General features: G+C 43.0%; 1 protein-coding gene across 2 annotated transcripts in view; it reads left to right on the forward strand.

Moving 5' to 3' along the window:
- The first annotated feature begins 438 nt into the window (after window positions 1-438).
- TRPC7 (transient receptor potential cation channel subfamily C member 7) overlaps window positions 439-18686 on the forward strand; it is a 72216-nt gene continuing 53968 nt past the window's right edge. Inside the window, exons 1-2 of one of the 2 annotated variants that reach the window (XM_032703308.1) lie at window positions 439-486; window positions 10241-11018. In XM_032703308.1, coding sequence (XP_032559199.1) covers window positions 10266-11018 — 753 coding nt within the window. In that variant the 5' untranslated portion in view covers window positions 439-486; window positions 10241-10265. Of the gene's footprint in view, window positions 487-2680; window positions 2693-10240; window positions 11019-18686 lie in introns of those variants that run through there. The other variant, XM_032703307.1, reaches the window with a different exon arrangement.

Consider the following 18686-nt stretch of genomic DNA (forward strand, 5'->3'; position numbering starts at 1 on the left):
CAGATAAGTCAATGACAGAAAAAAGAACCCTGAAGGGGAAAGAGGGAGACAGCCATGGTTTAACCATGGGTAAAAACTCATCCCACACAGCCACTCCCTCACTCCCCTCCAATGGGATGGGGAGAGAATTGGAGGGATAAAAGTAAGAAAACTCATGGCTGGATATAAAGGCAATTTAATAAGCAAGAGCCACACATGCAAGCATCCCACAAAAAGGGAATTCATTCACCCCACCCCATGGACAGGCAGGTGCTCTGCCAGGAAAGCAGAGCCCATCACATATAATGGTGGCTTTGGAAGACAAGTGTCATCACTCTGAACATCCCCCCTTTCCCCCTCCCAGCTTTATTTGCTGAGAATGATGTCACAGGGTATGGAATGTCCCTTGGGATCACCTGTCCTGGTTGTGTCCCCTCCAAGCTCCTCATGTCCCCCCAACCTCCTCACTGGTGGGGTAGGGTGAGAAGCAGAAAAAGCTTGGACTCTGTAAGTGCTCAGTGACAACAAAAACATCCCTGAGTTATCCACAGTTTCCAGCCCATATCCAAAACACTCATATTTCATACTCCAAAGAAAATTGACTCTACCCCAGGCAAAACCAGCACACAGACAAATACCAAGATACTATGAAGGTTAATTTTTTTTGCTTAGAGAAAGAATTGTCCAAGTTGCTTCTACCCCAAGCTGTGTCAGGTACCTAAAGCAGAGATTTGTGTTTTTGCAGCAACTTATCATTTCAAGTTTATCTCAACAGCATTAGTGAGTATGTAGCTGTGGAGTCTCTTTTTTTTCTTTTTTTTTTTTCTTTTTTTTTTTAATCTTCACAGGTTGTCTCTCCCCACAGAATGCTGTTCTCCCCTGAGCCTGGTAACAGCCACATCCTTCTCGTCTGTTTACAGAGATGGGCCCTCAGGAATTTCTCAGTGAGCTCCAAGAAGCTCTAAATGGGGACAAGAACAAAGGAATCAGTGCATTTTAGAGGACAGAGTCAAAACAGAGTGCAGTGAATGCTGCAGGTGTGGGTGCTGCCCATGATAGTTAGAGGTTAATACACTCTCCCCCTTATTTTGTCCTCCCCAAAGAGGACAAAATCTCTTTGTAGGACAAGACTTACCCTCCTCACAATTGTGAGCACAGCTCAGGCTGCTGAAAGTGACTTAATTGTTTAAGGATGTGGGATGAAAGTTCTTCATCAGCTGTCTTTAAAGGTTTCTGAAAGGCATGGTCTGGGATGCTTTTACAGTGCCACTACAGCAGCCACAGCAAGCTCTCAGTGGTCCTTGCTGAATGGTCAGTGCCCTGAGGTGTTTCCATGAAATAACACCCTCAGCTGATTGAGGGGATCTCATCCTCACAGATTGAGACTGAAAAAATGGGGAAAAATCTCCTCTTAATCAGTGCCCTAAGTTCAGGCAGCGCTGTGAGAGGGTGAGAGAAGAACTTGGGGCAAATCAACATCCTGCCATCCTCCTCTGTGTGCTGTTCAGAGAGCCCTGCACTGCCTGCCACAGTCACCTCTCCAAGCAGAGGGTTTCCTCCAGGATTAAACTCCCAGAGACACGACAGGTGAGGCGGGATGGCATTGTTTGGTAACTGCACTGGGGTGTGTGATGACGGGAGGAATCTGCATCCAGCTAAGGCAGAGCAGGGGGCAGGGGAGCTGCACAGATGGGGAAGGACAGGGAAGGTCATGGGCTTGGAGAGCCCTGTGGGAATGCAGACGTGTGGGAGGCAGTGGGAGCATCCTGGGCAGTGGTCCTGGGAAGAACACCTGCTCTTTCCACGTGGAATAGAGTGCAGGATGGTGCACCGGTGCTCCTGGATGCAGTTTGAAGTTTTCCTCTGGCAGCTCTGCTCTATCATGCGAGGGAGGGGATTGATTGCACTGACTGATTATTTTGCATGCTGGCTTCATTCTTCCTCTCCCTCCACTCCTGGCACACACAGATGCACACACCCCTTCTCTGCCACCTCCTAGGAGACAAGATCTCCTAGGTAAGGAATAAAATGAACCTGGGCACGGCAGATGGGGAGAAGCAGCTCTGAGCACTCCCAGTGGAGGGGGGCACAGCCAGATGAGGCAGGAGTGGGGTGTGTGAGGGGGGGAGCCCCCAGCGGACCCCCCGCCCTCGGGGCAGCCTGAGGCAGCCCTGCCCTCCCCGGGAAGGCTCTCCTGCCACGCCTGCTCCGGGGTAGCCCCTGGGAGGGCTCAGGGCACTCCTCCAGCTCCGGCTGAAACCACATCGAATCCACGCCAACAGGAGGACAACGGCGTGGGAAGAGGGGGAGGGAAGACGGGCAGGACAACGCAACTCACATGCCAGACTCGCAGCCGGCTCTTCCTCCAGCGAGCAGATCCCGGGCGCTCCCGGGGAGCTGTGCCCGGGCAGAGGGAACAAGGATGAGGCACCACCTGGAGCGCACCGGCGGCGGCTGCGGCACCGCGGGCAGCGCCCGCCCCGTCCGGCCCCGCTGAGCGGGCTCAGCACCGCGGACAGCGGAGGTTCAGCACCGCGGACAGCGGAGGGTCAGCACCCGGACAGAGGTGGTTGAGTGGTCCCCCAGCACCGCGGACAGGGGAGGTTCATCACCCGGACAGAGGTGGTTCCGAGGTCCCCCAGCACCGCGGGCCATGGGCGGCCGCGCCCGCACCACTCCCCCGCACTGACCGGAGCCGGCCCGACGCGCACATGTAAGTGCTGCCCCTGGAAGCATCTCCCCCGAGAAGTGCCCTGGCTCCAATGCCCGTCACGGGGAAGTTTTGTGGGGGTTAGAGATGTCTCTGTGCCGCTCGGTGCCCTGGGAGCCTGAACGTGCTGTGAGCGATGCCGGTGGCTGCGTGTGAGGTCGTGTTGGCTTTTCACCCTCGGACTGTGTGCAAACGTGCTCGGGCTCGGTGTAACGCGGAGGGCTTGTGGTTTCTCACCAGCCACATGGTTTGGAGCCACGTTGTTGTCTCCTTTAGTAGCTGGGTGAAATTTTGAAGGGTTTGTTTTTCCGGAAATGAGGAAAAATGAGAGGTGTAAATATGGGGCACTGTACCATGCCTGTTGCAGCTTGTCGGGTCTAACAGTTGTCAGGAGTCTTTATCTCCACGTTGTTTCTTGTCTTGAGATAACTAAGAGAAGTGAGCGCTGAAAAGAGTACGTGAATAGGGAAAATGAAATGCAGTCAGAACTGAGATAACTAGTTCTTTTCAGAGCTTTCCTCTCTCTTTTTAGTAGAACTGCTTGTTGAAAATCAGCATTACACTGCCCCCTGCTTGAACAGTTAGAGATATTTTTCCTTGCTCTCATCACCAGTAAAAATTTATGAATGAACAGGTATTTCTCCGTTGTGTTCTCAGTATGATCCAAGCCTGAGTTTCAAAGTGGTTCAACAGTGAGGGTGAATTGTTCCCAGTTCCCAAAGCCAGATGAAAATAAAAAAAGTAGAACTCGTTCGCGTCCTGACAGTTCGTTTCATGGTCAAACATAATAATGAATGAACAATGGCAGAGAATGTAAAAATAGCCATAATTTTGATACATCTATCTCGTGTGTTCTGTGATACACTTGTAATAATCAGGCAATTTTGCAATCATGTATTAAGGGAAAACAAGGAAGGAAGGAAAAAACCAAAACACTACATATATTATAACACAAGAATTTGAATATAAGAATAAAGGTGGTTATTTTTTCAGTCCCTTCTCCTATAAAAGTCTTGCATTAGTGCATGACATTGCTTTGGGATGGGAAATAAAATGCTGATGCTTGGTTTATAAGAAGAGGAAGGGTGAGACCACTGAAAGGCAGTGGGTTTCTTTTTCTGAAAGGTAGCTGGGAGAAAGCCAAATTCCATTTCCTTTTTTCAAACGACAAGGCAGAGCTACCTCCTTTCTAACAGACACCAGGGAGGATGTGAAAATGCAGATGCTGGTGGTCTGCCCTCAGTGTTTCTAGGCTGTTGGCCTCAGACTTTATGCTTCATGACAGGCAGTGTTGGTGTGTATCACTGATTGGCATCCTCTGATGACATGAGAGGCCTGTTTTGTCTTCCTGGATGTTTCTCACGCTGCCATTTCTTAAAGGGGTTTGAAAAGGTGTGGTTTTGCTGACTGCTCCTGTACTTCCACAAGGAGACAGACCTCTTTTCAAATTTTGACCTTGACATATCATTTTCTTTGATCTATGTGAGCCGTGGGAATGGTGGGGAGGGGATATTATTTCCTGCAGCTGGTTTGTAGGACTACTCTGCAAGTGAATGAATTTCTGAATGGGGCTAAAGAATTCTATTAATTGTTCCTAGATACGTACACAACTCTTGTGTGGGAGAATGACCCTGTTGCTGACAGTATTAAACAGGTGATTTGCACATTATAAGAATAAATGAAGTAGCAGGTAAGAATTTCAAAGCATAGAAAACTTCAGAATAAGCTGCTGTTAATCAGGACAACCACCCCAAATGCTACTGAGTCTGTATATATAGTAAGTCAGCAATATGTTAAAAATCTTGTGCTAAAGGATAACAGTTTGACTTAAAGTAAGACTTAGAAAACTGTTTAAGGTATTGGAGAAAAAGAGGGTATCAGAGGGCTCTCGTAATACATGCATGTGCAGCATTTGGAATGCCAGAGTAGCCTATTGCATATAGGATAATCAACAGATGCAATTGTGTTCAGTCTGTGCTCTTTACCTGAAGGCTGGAGTTTACCTCAAAACATGTTGCAATTTTTTAAACTGAAAGATGAAACATCCTGCTATTTTTACTCTAAACAGTTTAAATTACTCCTTTAAACTGATTCATCTCTATATCAATTTCTGTTTGCTTGTAGAACCCAATTTCCTTCCTTCTGACCAGGTTTTCTGTCTGGAAGCAAGGGTTAACAGAGAAAAATGGTCCATTTGATGTGTAAGAGCTGTGTCAGTTCCAAAGAGGCCTCAGGGAGTCTTGCAGCCTTTATGTGCCCTGATTCTTTTTAGAAGTATTGATGTGAGGAGAAAGAAAAATAATAAGTAAAGTGTCAACCTGACAGTTTCTGAGACTCTGCAGGAGCCAAGAGCTGTGCTTCCAAAATGGCTTTCAGAAACTTAAATTTCCTTTTCAACAAGACAGACTCAATGTCTCATCAAAGCCTCCTCTGACGGTTGCTTATAGAGCACAGTAATGGTTACATATCCTAAGTTTCTTCTGTAGTTTCTGGACAAAGGAAGGCCATTGAAAGGGCACAAGGGAGACTCCTGCCAAACTCTCTCCACTTAGTGAAAGCAAACCCAAAGTGTAGTCAGAGAGCATAAGTTTCTGAAGCTGCCTCTGTGATCGCTCTCCTCAATTCTTAGGCTTTAAGACAAGGAAAGGTTGTCATCACCTGAGAATTCCAGGATTGCTGCAGCTCCTAACACCCATTGGTTTCAACACCCTTTTAGACTTCAGGTGTTTTAAAAACTCAAGCAGATACTATTCAGCCTGTTCTACACACTTTTAAAATTCTGGTTCTAAACCATGTGTAAAAACTCCAATTCAGTCTCCTAAGGCACTTGGGTCTTTGAACATTCTCTCCAAGCCTTAGCTCCAGGTGGTTGCCCTTTCCCTTCATAGGGTCTTGGGACAGTCTGGAGCACTGTGGAAAGGAAGGTCAAGGAGAAAGGACATTTGTGGGTTAAGCTCAGTATGAAGCAGCCCAACTTCCATCCTATGTCTGCTGTGTCCTACATGTCACTCAGACCAGTTAAGGGAGTGTGGTTGCAAAAAAGAAGGAGACTTTCAGCTCTGGAGTGTTTTCAATGACACAACATTCAGAACAAACCTCCTGTTCCCTTCTCAGAAGTCTCAGCACCGAGCACTGTCAGAGCAAATTGCAAGGACCTGCTTTTAGTCACTTTAATTAGAAACTGAGATGCTCCCAGAGGAAGATTTGTTAAGAGCTAAATCACCTTTCAGAAATTGCTATTCTTCTCCACTCCCCACAGGAGCCCAGACATCCTGTGGCTCCCTCAGCTCTGGAAAGCAGTACTCACGCCCAGAGTTCCTTAATTTTCTTTTCCCAGACCATTTTCTCTCCAACAACACTGCAAGCTTGGCATTCTTTCCTAGAAAAACACAGTGTTTAACTGCAGTGCCTGATGAGTTTGATCACTAGCTGTCTCAATAAAATATGCAAATCCACAGTCAATTCAACGCAAAGCACCTTTAAACAAAAATGGTGAGATAAATGCAACCAAGTCACAATTACTTTTTTTAAGAGAACACATTACACACACTCAGTAAGTAAGATTAGTTCTAAACCTGCTTGCACATAACTGAAAAGCAGAGTGGAACAAGGTGCTGAGTAGAGTCGTAACATTTTCCAAGATCTTCAGCTACTGCACACATTACTCTTTGCACTTCTACTTCTTGTATCATGATTCAGTGCTCGGGTCAAGGAGAATTATAACTTTTCTTCAGACCAGGGTTTGATAGCTGAGCATTTCTCATTAAATGATTCCAAGTTAAAAGTATCATTTTTTATTCATCTCTTCTCTATAAAGATGATGAAGTGTGATAGCTGAGATATTGATCTCTGCTGACGAGCAGGACTGGGGGGTCATAATTCATCTGAGGTGAAACCCTGTGAATGATGGTGCTCTTGCCCTTCTGTGCAGGCAGTGAGAACAACTCTGTGCTGTGGGGACATCCCTGCAGAACATTTATTGCAAGATAGAGGTTGGCTAATAGTTCTCTTTTTGGAGGGCAAGTTGGCTTTTCCTGTTTTCTCTTTTCCTGGTGCAATTTCTGTTGTTAGAAATTGTGTATGAAACTAGTGTTCTCTCTGAATTGAAGAAAGTGAAATGAAGGTCCTTTTTTTTTTTCTTTGGCATGTTATTACAAATACAACAAACAGGTGTGAATTAGCTCTAGGCCAAACTTTGACCTATTTTCTCAGGTAAAAATCTTAGAACTAGGTCAATGGGAGTATTTTATGTGGGTTTATGTTTACTTTGGGTGTGATTATAAGGTTATCTGTCCCATCTATGTGGGTTGTCCTTTATGATGACATACCAGAAGAGAAAAGGTTTTCTAAGAAAAAAGTGTAAAGTATCAAGAGCTGTACTTGGACATCAGGCAAAATACAGGCAGATTCCTCACTGTTGAAAAGTATAGATGTTTCTGAGTTACTTCCAGTACTGACCTTTAAATACAACAACAAATAAATGGTTGCCAAATATCCTATATGGTTTTTTAACATCAGAAAAGTGCCAGCTTGAGGCAGCTGTTGCAGTCAACTCTCCTAAAATATTTAGGCACTTGCAATCCTGTTGCAGCCCTGGGTCACCACTGAGCAGCTCACAGAGCTGGAATGGTTTCCACTTGATCCCAGCAACAACTGCTTAAGCCATCACCAGCTCATTCTCTTACTTAATATTTTAAGAGATTTAATTTAACATCCAGGAAATCCCAAGGCTGTAAAAGCGTAACGTGCTTTCTGGTACTGCCAGTCCTCACTCAACGAAGGCACAGTTCAGAAGTGTTTGTTTGGATGTGTAGTCCTTACTTGAACTCTGTAAGACTTGAGTGCAGGTTTAAAACTTAAAATGCTCCCTTGAATAACTCAGGACATGAGCTCCAGCTTAGAGAATCACTCGTGCATATGGTTAAATATTTTATTTTAACCATGTTAGTCCTCCTGGCCTCACTGGAATTGCTGCTGAGATGAAAGCTAATGCTGGGGACAAGGGGTCTGTGTGTGTGTGTGCATATATGTTTCCAAAATTTGGACACCACTGAAATCAATGAAATTTGTAATATTGACTTCAAAGGGGCCCCAGTTCTACCCCAGGCATTTTTCTGCTTTGGAGACCTCTGCTTCCCTGTCAGATATGTTAATGGTATATTTTTTAACTGTTATTGTTTTCTCTTGCAGTAAATTTCATGCAGTCTAGGGAATTCATTCATTTAACATGTCTCCTGCATTATTCTTGTGTCCCTCCTCTCTGTCTACTTCTTCAACTTCAAACTATGCTGGAAGGAATTAGTTTTAAGATTCATGTAGCACTTTATCTCTCAGTGGAGCCTGGGATGATATGTTCAGTTCCTTCTAGCTTTTAGTACGTTGTTATGCTGATGCATCAAAGCTGAGGGGGAGAGGTTCTTAATTATGAACCTCTCTTTCAACTTTGTATAGTCACAGAATTGATTTCTTAAGATTGGTTTAAATTTTAATGTAACTTCCAAAAATTCACTGTAAAATTTGTTTGAAACTCTTCAGTACTGGCCTTCTGTTCCAGATCAGTGAAAAAGTGATGAATTAAAATGATAGATGCACATGTACATGTTATTTCCACAAGAACAGCTACACTGAGAACTTCTGTGTCCTGGCACTTTAGGTATTTTGGGTTTCTGATACCTCCTTTGTTTTACAAGGTTCTTTCTGATTCCATTACTCTCTTCTTACCTGTTACTGAAGGCAATGTATCTGCTCCACTTTGTCTCCTGGCATTTTTCCCTCTCCTCGTTCGCTGCAGCCCTTTCCAACTTCAGTGGTATTTTTTCAGAGTAACACGTGAACTTTTCACTGGCTGAAGGTCAAAACTGACTTGGAGAACAGATGGAGTGTGGAAGGAGGAACCTTTGCCACCCATTGAGCATTAACACCTGCTTATGTGTTACATCTGTCCACAGCACCATAGAGGCTCCTGAAGATTTTCCTCAAGTGATTTAGGACTTGCTATTGGGCTGAGTTCAAATGCTTTTCATGAAAGAGGTGTTGTTCTTATGCTTTTTACTCAGGCTCCACATTCTGTGGCCTTAGGATGGTGATTGACTCCCTGTGCTTTGACTCTAAAAGAGGGACTGTGACTTTGTTGAGATGTTGCTGCAATGAAATTTAAAAAAAAGAAGTGCAACAATGAGACAGCACCGAATGCAAAGTGTGACTGTTTTAAAGGCACAGATAGATTTAGGATTTCAGCTATTTTTTATAAAATAGTGTGAACCCAGCTTTCTTTGGGGGTTGCAGAGATGGTGGAATAAGAATAGTTTGTCTCCATCCCACCAAATTCAAATGAAGGCATTTCAGCCACATAATCAGTGGGGAAACCAATGACCCTTCCAGTCCTGCCCTCTGTCTGTGCTCAGAGACCTGTGTTTTGTCTTTCTACAGCACCTCTCTGAAAGACGTTTACTGGGGAGTGATGTGACACCAAATCAGGAGTAGTTTCTGTGTTTTTCAAGACTCTGCCCTGGATTTGGGTACCTGTATTTGGAGTAGCTGCCAACTATATTTCAGTGAGAAATTATTATTCATTAAACTGCTCTAGATCAGGTAACAGAAAAATGGTATTATGTAGCATGAAAAAAAGCAGGGAATAAATAGGTGGTTTGCTTGTACCAGCTGAATCTCAGGAGGATATGCAATATATTTATCCTTGTTATGATGGGTTTTAAATTAGAAACCTGCTTTTTAACTTTATGGAGCGTAATTTATTGGCCTGATCCAAGGTCTATAGACAGGAGAGTCCTGTTAACTTTCTTTAGGGCTCATGTCCTCAAGGACAAAACTCAAGAAGAGTAATTCAGTGAAATATTATGTTCTATTTATTATTCCTAAATACCACGTAATGAAGTTCTAAACAGTAAAAATGGAAAATAATGTGTTCATACATTTTTTTTCTATTTCTCAGGTTAAGAATGTGCTGAGAATCCTTGTTGAAATCTAGAAGTACAAGTCAGGGGAGAACTTGTCTGGTTTTGACAAACTAATATCTATTTCACATGTACCCTAAATGATTTCAAGTAACTGGCTCAGACCATAAAAAGCAAGGAAGACCTGAACATAATGAGACACTATTTCAGATCATGTGAGAATTATGACTCTCTTAGAATGCAACCAGCCTTCCTTTGTGTTTTTCTGCAGGTTGAGGAACAGCAATTCCAAAAACATGCATTGAAGGCACACCCACCTGTATCCTAATAGGTTTTAAGTAGCCAGCTCAGACCATAAAGAGCAAGCAAGACCTGATCATTAGGAGACATTACTAATCTTATTTCAAATTATGTGGAATTATGACTCTCCTAGAATATAACCGGCTTTCCTTTGTGGTTTTCTGCAGGTTGAGGAACAGCAATTCCAAACACACGCATCGAAGGCACACCCACATGTATCCTAAATGATTTTAAGTAGCCAGCAAGCAAGACCTGATCACTGGGAGACATTTCTACCCTTATTTCAGATGATGTGAAATTATGACTCTCTTAACCAACCTTCCTTTGTGGTTTTCCGCAGGTTGAGGAACAGCAATTCCAAAACCATGCACCGAAGGCACACCACGCTCCGGGAGAAGGGCCGGAGACAGGCCATCCGGGGCCCAGCCTACATGTTCAATGAGAAGGGCACGAGCCTCACGGCGGAGGAGGAGCGTTTCCTCGACTCCGCGGAATATGGCAACATTCCCGTGGTGCGGAAAATGCTGGAGGAATCCAAAACCTTGAACTTCAACTGCGTCGATTACATGGGGCAGAACGCCCTCCAGCTGGCTGTGGGCAACGAGCACCTGGAGGTGACGGAGCTGCTCCTCAAGAAGGAGAACCTGGCCCGGGTGGGGGATGCCCTCCTGCTGGCCATCAGCAAGGGCTACGTGCGCATCGTGGAGGCCATCCTGAACCACCCCGCCTTCGCGCAGGGGCAGCGCCTCACGCTCAGCCCCCTGGAGCAGGAGCTGAGAGACGACGATTTTTACGCCTACGACGAAGACGGGACTCGCTTCTCCCACGACATCACCCCCATCATCCTCGCCGCCCACTGCCAGGAGTACGAGATCGTTCACATCCTGCTCCTCAAAGGCGCGCGGATCGAGAGGCCGCACGACTATTTTTGCAAGTGCAACGAATGTATCGAGAAGCAGAGGAAAGACTCCTTTAGCCACTCCCGCTCCAGAATGAACGCCTACAAAGGATTAGCCAGTGCTGCTTACTTGTCCCTTTCCAGTGAAGACCCTGTCCTTACTGCCCTAGAGCTAAGCAATGAATTGGCCAGACTAGCCAACATTGAAACTGAATTTAAGGTAATTTCCCACTGTGCCTTTTTCCTCGGGCTGAAAATGTTCAGGTTATTATTGCGTGTTTTACATGTTTGATCGAATTTTGGTTTGCTGTTTGAGGGGGTGGGGGAGTAAGAGAGACTGGTAGAGACTGCCAGATGTGTCATCTGTGCATAGATTCAGATCACTGTCATTCTCCAGTTAATAAATGCTTGGAACTGAATATTGCATGTTATAGCAGAAACATCCTTACTTGGAGTTTCTATGTTGCACATTGTGGTTGCTTAGAATCCCAAGTCTGCAGCAGGAAAAAAACTCAGATTATTCCAAAAATGGAGCTTCATTCCTTGCAAGAAAGGTAAGTCTTTTTAATTGAGCAATCTGCTTTAGAGGCAGAGCTCTAGAACCTGGTTTAATGGTTAAGAATGCAGTACATCTAATTCTGTTACAAGGATAAAAGGTATAAATCAAATAATTTTGCTTCTTTGTACAATAATTTAAATTGCATTGCATCTTAATGGTTTGGTACTGCATCCGTATATGATGAATTTCATGACAAAAGGGAAAGAGAAACAATCAAGAGATTGTTACGAAATTTATAGTCATGACAAACATAACAATGGAACTTGTGGAACTCTTACAAGTTATTCAAGATTTCCATTATAATAATGATTTTGTAAATGTCCAATGTCATTTGAATTATTTCTCTAAGTCATTTACATGACATAAATAGCATTGTCTCTCTTTCTAAAATAAATTAGTCATCAAAAACCTCATTTTCAGTGGCTCAGTTATCAACACGAAACTGTTTTCTGACTCACGACTATTGTGCAGCTACAATCATGATCAGTGACTCTGGGGTAATAAAGCCTAGGTTGTGAGTTTACCTGGGGTAAGATTCTTGCCAGGAACACATTATTTTTAATTTAGGAAGGTAATCGTGTGTTAAAGCATCCATTTCAGGTTTTGGAGCTCTTTGCTGTAAAGGACCAGGGAAGAGATTATCCCCCTGTGCTGGGCACTGTGAGGTCACACCTTGAGACTTGGGTTCAGTTTTGGGCCCCTCACTCCAAGAAAGACATTGAGGGGCTGGAGTGAGTCCAGAGAAGGGCAACAGAGCTCGGAAGGGGCTGGAGCAGCAGGAGCAGCTGAGGGAGCTGGGGGGGCTCAGCCTGGAGAAAAGGACTCTCAGGGGGGACCTTCTGACTCTGCAACTCCCTGACAGGAGGGGGGAGCCGGGGGAGAATCAGTCGCTTCTCCCAGGTAACAAGTGACAGGACAAGAGAAAACAGACTCAAGCTGTACCAGGGGAGATTTAGGTTGGATATTGAGAAAAATCTCTTCACTGAAAGGGTTGTCAAGCTCTGGAACAGTCTGCCTGGGGAAGTGGCTGAGTCACCATCCCTGGAGGGATTTAAAAGACTGTGGATGGAGCAGTCTGGGACATGGTTTAGTGGAGACCTTGGTGTGAACAGTTGGACTTGATGACCTTAGAGGGCTTTCCCAACTTAAACGGCTCTCTGCCTCTGTGCTCTCCAATTTAAAAGTAAGAAGAAAACATATTGTCAGGCTTTGCAACACTTTAGTAACTCTCTAACAGGAAAAGAATCCCAAAGCACTGAGCTCTTTTGGCAATAAAACTGGGGCAAAACTTTGCAAACTCTTTTTACCTGTGTGTAGCAGAATTGCAACAATAGTTGAAAGGGAAGGTTTTACTTGAATTTAGTCCTAATGAAGCAACTTCCTTGGGTTCAGTGAATCTGATTGCTTGAGTGAGTGTTGCTCCAGTGGGAGAATGTTGTAGGCTCACACCCATAGCTGACATTAATATTTCATTAATGTTCCAGCTTGTTTTCAGTAGAAAACTACATACTCTGAGCAGCCTCAGTGTTGCATGGCTGTCACTTCTGAGAAGTGTCCTGCTGCAGAAAAATAAATTGATCTCTACCAGCACCCTTCCTTTTGTTCATGGAGCTGCCAGCAGGGTCTAGACTGGCACTGGCAGGGACATGAATCCTTCAGGAGCAAAGCAGCAAGGAAATGTTGGATGGTCTCGTGGTGGTTGTATCTCCCCAGCACTGGAAAATGGATGGCAATAAATCAATACCAGAAAAAAAAAAAAAACCCACAAAAATTAGAAACCCTTTGCCAAATTACTGCATTTCCAGGAAGGTTTTCCAATTCCACTGCCTTATTGGAAGGTTCTGTGCAACACAAATCCACCTGTGGCACTGAAGTACCTCAGAAGTGCCCACACCACCAGTTTACTTCAAAGAGGTCGCATTCCTTTAGTATATAAATGTTTCCAGAAATAAGAGATTTCTCAAGATTCTAATGTGTTCTTGCTGTAGAAAAAAAAACCCTCAGAGGTATGTATTTATGCAAAAATATTTGTCTTTGTTAACATCATCAGTGTGATGTGAAATGGGTAAAACAATGGGCTTTTTTCATTGAATGTGGCAATTTGAGAAATTATTTTGAGAAAAGAACACAATCGCTAAAAATGTATTTAAGAAGCCCACACATGACGAATATTTTTTAAATTGGACAAGCTCTGGAGGGCTTTTTTGAGTTTAAAATAGTGCTTTCCTAGAATTTTTATCTTTTAATTGCTAAAGTTCCATTATTACAATTGGCACGGAACGGATTCATAAAATTATCACTTGGGATTATTTAAGAACATTATTTAAGAACAATATGCAATCGCAGCAACACAGTTCTCAGGAAGTACAGGGAGTCCTTGAAGTGGAAAGACACAAGATTTTAATAATGTAGGTGGACAAATAGTAATTTAGTAACCTCTGAAGAAACTCCTGGCATGAGCTAATTAAAATATAAATGCTGTGCCTCTCCCTGCTGCTTGCTGCCCTAAATATCTTATGCAATAGCACCTTCCTGCACATCCAAATGAAAATGCATGTGCTGTGTTTTTTGGAGAACATGATTTTTTTAGGCCAGTTGCCTCTTTACATGTATGAAAGGTGAAACAAAACAGCCACTTTGAAGGAGAAAAGTTACATCAACTGTGGTTGGCCACAGTTGGAGAGAGACTCCAGTGAAGATTTCTGGGTGAAAATCAATTTATCCATTAATTTTTTTTGTCAGCAGAAGCTGAATAGCTTGTTCTCACCCTAAGTTGCTGAGATTCAGCAATTACCCTGCAGTTCTAATAAAACAGCTTTGCAAAATGTTGCAAAAAGGTTTTCGTATCAATTGGAGAAAAAAGCATTGCTATGATAGATTTGAAAGGAGTCTGCAAGAAATAAATAAAGCCCTCTTCCCCAAATTAAGATGAAAAATGTGACACTGGTTGTTTCTGCTGAAAATACTGTCAATGTGATTGGAACTCATGTAGAGTTGGGGTGAGTAGGAAATCTCTGACAGGTGGATTCCTGTCATTTCAGAAAAAAAAGAGAAATGCAGGTCAGAGTCCCTGTGTGTGTTTGCAGGTCTTTGTGCCATGATATTGTTCTGGAGTGGGAGCATTCCAAGTTGAAAAAACAACCTCAATTAAGTACTTTGCCATTTTTATATATCCCACTCCAAATCTCAAAATTAGGAACCAGTTCATGACTTTCTCTCTCTTTCCAGTTTTCATTTTGTGTTTGAAGAGAGCACAAACCAATATCCACTGGAGCAAGGGCAATACAGACTGGGAGCTGATTTAGTCCACTGGATTATCCCTTCATCTGTATTGCCCTTGGAAAGAGGGAAAGAGAGAACCTTCCATCCTGTGTGGATTGAAGGGTTCCTAGTGACCAATCTTCTGCAGACTGCAAGAACAGCTGGGTGGGAAACTGAGGGGTGCATTTTAATTAAAAATCAAAAGTACAATTAAAACAGAAATACAGGACAAAGATAATGTGCTTTGTAGATTTCCATGAAAGGTGGAAAACAGACATTAGTGTAGTGACTAAAATATGAAGCTGTTTTGAGGGAGAATACATTGAATGGCAGCCTGGTAGCGCCCACAGGGGAGGAATTCTTCTCTCTCTTTCTCTCTCTTTTACTCAAATAGAAAAAAATAATCTGTGTACACTCCAATTTCTTTCAAAGTTGGCAGACCCTGGGCCTGAGTCATAAAGCAAATAATCCTTCTGTCATGTACCAGTGGGTTCTGTTTGTTTTGCTCGTATAAATAAGCTTGATGTCACTTCCAGTATGAATAGCACAGCCAGGATTTGTCCCTCGGAACAAGTCATCACCCCTGAGCCAGGCTGTGAGAATTGCTCTCCTCTCTGGTCCAGAGAAATCCATCCTCCCCATGTCAGCTTGGGATGCAACCATATGCAGATGTCTCCAGTTACCAGCTGTTCCCAGCCAGGTGACTCATTTCTAACACTGGAATATTAGAAGCACAGTCAACACAACCATTTTTATATGTCGGTCAAAACCCTTGGGGGATTGAATTTCTAGCAACCAGCCTGCAGGAAATGCAGTAGCAGGCTTAATATTACAGTCCCTGTCCTGGAAATGGAGTGAAACTCGGAATAACAGCTCTGATTCCTCTTCCTAAAGCTGTGACCGTGGACTCCCATTTCTGGTGAGATCCCACTCCACTCCCAGGTCTGTTTTCCAGCCTTGCATGCTCTCAAATTAGACCCCACGCTTGTGTGTGTCAGAAAACATCCCTGTGATGAGAAAGTCAGCCAATTCATTCCATTCCACCCAGACAAATCAAATTAGAGACTCGTAATGGAGGCTTAGAACAGATCTCACCAACCACAAGTGGTAAAAAAGATCTCAGCTCCCGTTGATTAAAATATTACTGAAGGCAGGATCCAAACCACCACCTGAAGACATAAGGGGTGTGGTCTTAGTTTTCCAATCCCACCCACACTGTCAGTTCATTTACTACAGTGTTACATGTTTTATTTCTAAATTATTTGCTGTCACTTTTCTTCTAACTCTTGTCCTTTCCCTAAAAGCTGTTGGGATCCAAAAGCAGGTCCCAGCTGAGAGGCTCTGTGGGCAGGTGGCCATCACACCCAGGTGAGGCTCAAATCCATAAATTCTCATGATGCTGAAGGAGTGGCAAAACTGGAGACTCCATGGCTTGTAGCTGTTAAGGATGATCTACCACTCCTGGCTCTTGCTCCAGTAAGTCAGTGCCAACTTTTTTCCTACCTATAAATTGTTAACTTCACAGGATGTGCTTAACTTAAAACTTCTTAAGAGAAATTACCTTGGCAATTTTCTGGGTATTTCTGGCTTCATACTGGAGATTAAAAAAAATATTAGACTGCTCTTTTTTAAATGAGTGATAAGAAATAGGAAATAGCAGAAAATGTTGAGAAGCAAAATAGTAGAAAGGGAAAATACTTTGTGAGAATGGAGGATGGTAGTGGACTTGGAAAGAGAAAATTTCTTGGAAACCAGCAGGGTTGCACTTAAAAACTCTGCTTAAAACTCTGCACTTAGAAACTCTCCCAGACTGAACAGACTCAGATTTGTTTGCTCTCAGGACTGACTGGTGGGAGACAGTGCCTGTAGCTCATCTCCCATTAAACCCAGAAATTGTTGTGGGAACCTCCCTAATTAGCCCCATGGACACTCCTGTGAATCAATCACTTAATTATCCTGCTCTGCCTCATTCTTCCTTGAGTGATCCTTTAATCCCTTCATAATCTCTGGCCTCAACATGCTCTCTGGCAGACATTTTGCTTCTGATATATTTGGGAATACTTTTATGACTCATATTTATTTGTTCAAACAGCTGCTCTTTGAGGCTTTAGTGGTCTTATATGGCCTTTGTTTAGATTTCCATTTAATTTTCAAGAATTTCTGTTCTTTTCTATGTTTTTCTTCCAGACAGGTTTTTTTATTTTTTAAAAAGGTGTCTTTTGACTCATGCAACTTCTTCTCCTTGTTTCACTTAGCTGGGTTTGAGGAGGAGAAGACAGAAGGGAACTTAAGAAATTTGGTCTGATAGGCAGAATATGTTCACTGCCTTTTACTACTACTGTTTTTATTTTCTCCTGCACAACCATCAACTTACCTAGTACCTGTTTGGAAAATGAAGCATCACCATTATAAATACCTGTGAGTATATGAACAGTCACTAGTCCCAAGTGACAGTTTTTTGGATATGAACTTTTCCAGGTCAATCTTTAGTGAGAACATTATTTTTTCATATAGATGGAGTCAAGGATGTGGTTTGGTGTTAAAAAAAAAACCTGATCTTTTTTTTTCCCCTCCCACCTACAAGCCAATTTTCTCCCACTGCCTTGAAAACACGTGCATTTAGAACCTATGTTTCTTTTTTTTTTCAATTTTCACTTGTGCAAAGCAAATGGATAAACAGGTACGACCAATTACCCAGCTCATAACACGGGAAAGAATCAAGTCCCAGTAAAACAGGAAAACAAATTTCCTATTGTTAGAAGGTTAACTTCTTGTTGCAACAAATTAGGTATTAAAATAAGAGAGGAAATGAAAAGCAATAATGGAAATAGCCTGGGAGAAGGAGAATATGTTTAAGCCTTGTAGTGAAACTGGTGTTTGGCTCAGTGAGTGGGACTCATTCTGTGCTTAAGGAACTCATTCTCTAGGCTGTTCTTTTTCAGATACAAATTCACTAATAATAGATGCTGCACTGACTTTGTCTTGAGAGCTAAATTAATTAATTGCAATGTTTTGCGTGGATATGCAGCAGAGACTGTGGAAAAAGGACGTAGAAAATCCTTCTGGTCTTAAAACCCACCAAATCTGTGACTATTTTATTGTTCTCTTTAAATATTTATACATTAAGAAATATCCTTTATGTTTTGAGAGCTGTTGTTGTAAGTGCTTTTTTTTAGGTGGTGTGATTAAATCCTCTTCTGCCTGGCACGTTGCCCAAGCAAAATGGTTTTCAAATGTTGCAGGGGAAGAAAATCTCCAAAGCTTTTCAGGGGGGTGCAGAACCGATGCCAAAGCTGGGATGGCCTGGAGCTGTCTTGAAAAAACCAGATTTGTATCTCTGTGTGGGGAGGTATTTCAGCATCTGTCTGTGTCTATTTGCAGTCAAGAAGAGTAGCAGATGCTGTGATTCGTAGTGAAAGGTATAACTCAGCATCTACAATCCACAGCTGGAAAAAGTAAGATCATTATTCATGGAAGTTGTAACTCTGGTACAAGCCACTGAGCAGTCACATAAAACTGGGTAATGCCCACTGCCTAAAGGTTATTTAATCTACTTTATGAGTGACATTGTTGTTAAAATCTTCCAGCCAACTTTAGTAAAAAAAGGAAAAAAAAGAAAACCTCTTTAAAAATTGCCAAAATACTTTCTGCAGGAAAATGATCTCTTCACTTTCCCAGAGGAACCAGCCCATGTGTCTCTTTTGAAAGAGCGGAGGGGAAAGAAGATTCTTTTACACATCAAAGCGTAGACAATGCATCAGTGCAAGAAAATTTAATAGTTTAATTAATGCCTTAAGGGTTTTGGTCCCTCAAAAGAAAATAAGAAAAAAAATTGGAGGAAACTTTTGACGTTTGGAGAGATGGTAAGACAGATGCAACCCTGGAAATACTTGACCCTCCCAGAGAGTACAGCTGGGATATTTTGTTTCCTGTGATGCTGCTGCAAGTGAGATTTTTGCCAATGCCAGTTTGCACACCATCAGTGCAATGTTTACTGCCTTTTACAGCTCCCTGGGAAGTAATTTTTAGTCCTGCTCAGTTAAGGATGAACAGCATTGCAACTGCAGC

Source organism: Chiroxiphia lanceolata, chromosome 15, assembly GCF_009829145.1.
Source record: "Chiroxiphia lanceolata isolate bChiLan1 chromosome 15, bChiLan1.pri, whole genome shotgun sequence".
In the NCBI taxonomy this organism is placed as follows: Eukaryota; Metazoa; Chordata; class Aves; order Passeriformes; family Pipridae; genus Chiroxiphia; species Chiroxiphia lanceolata.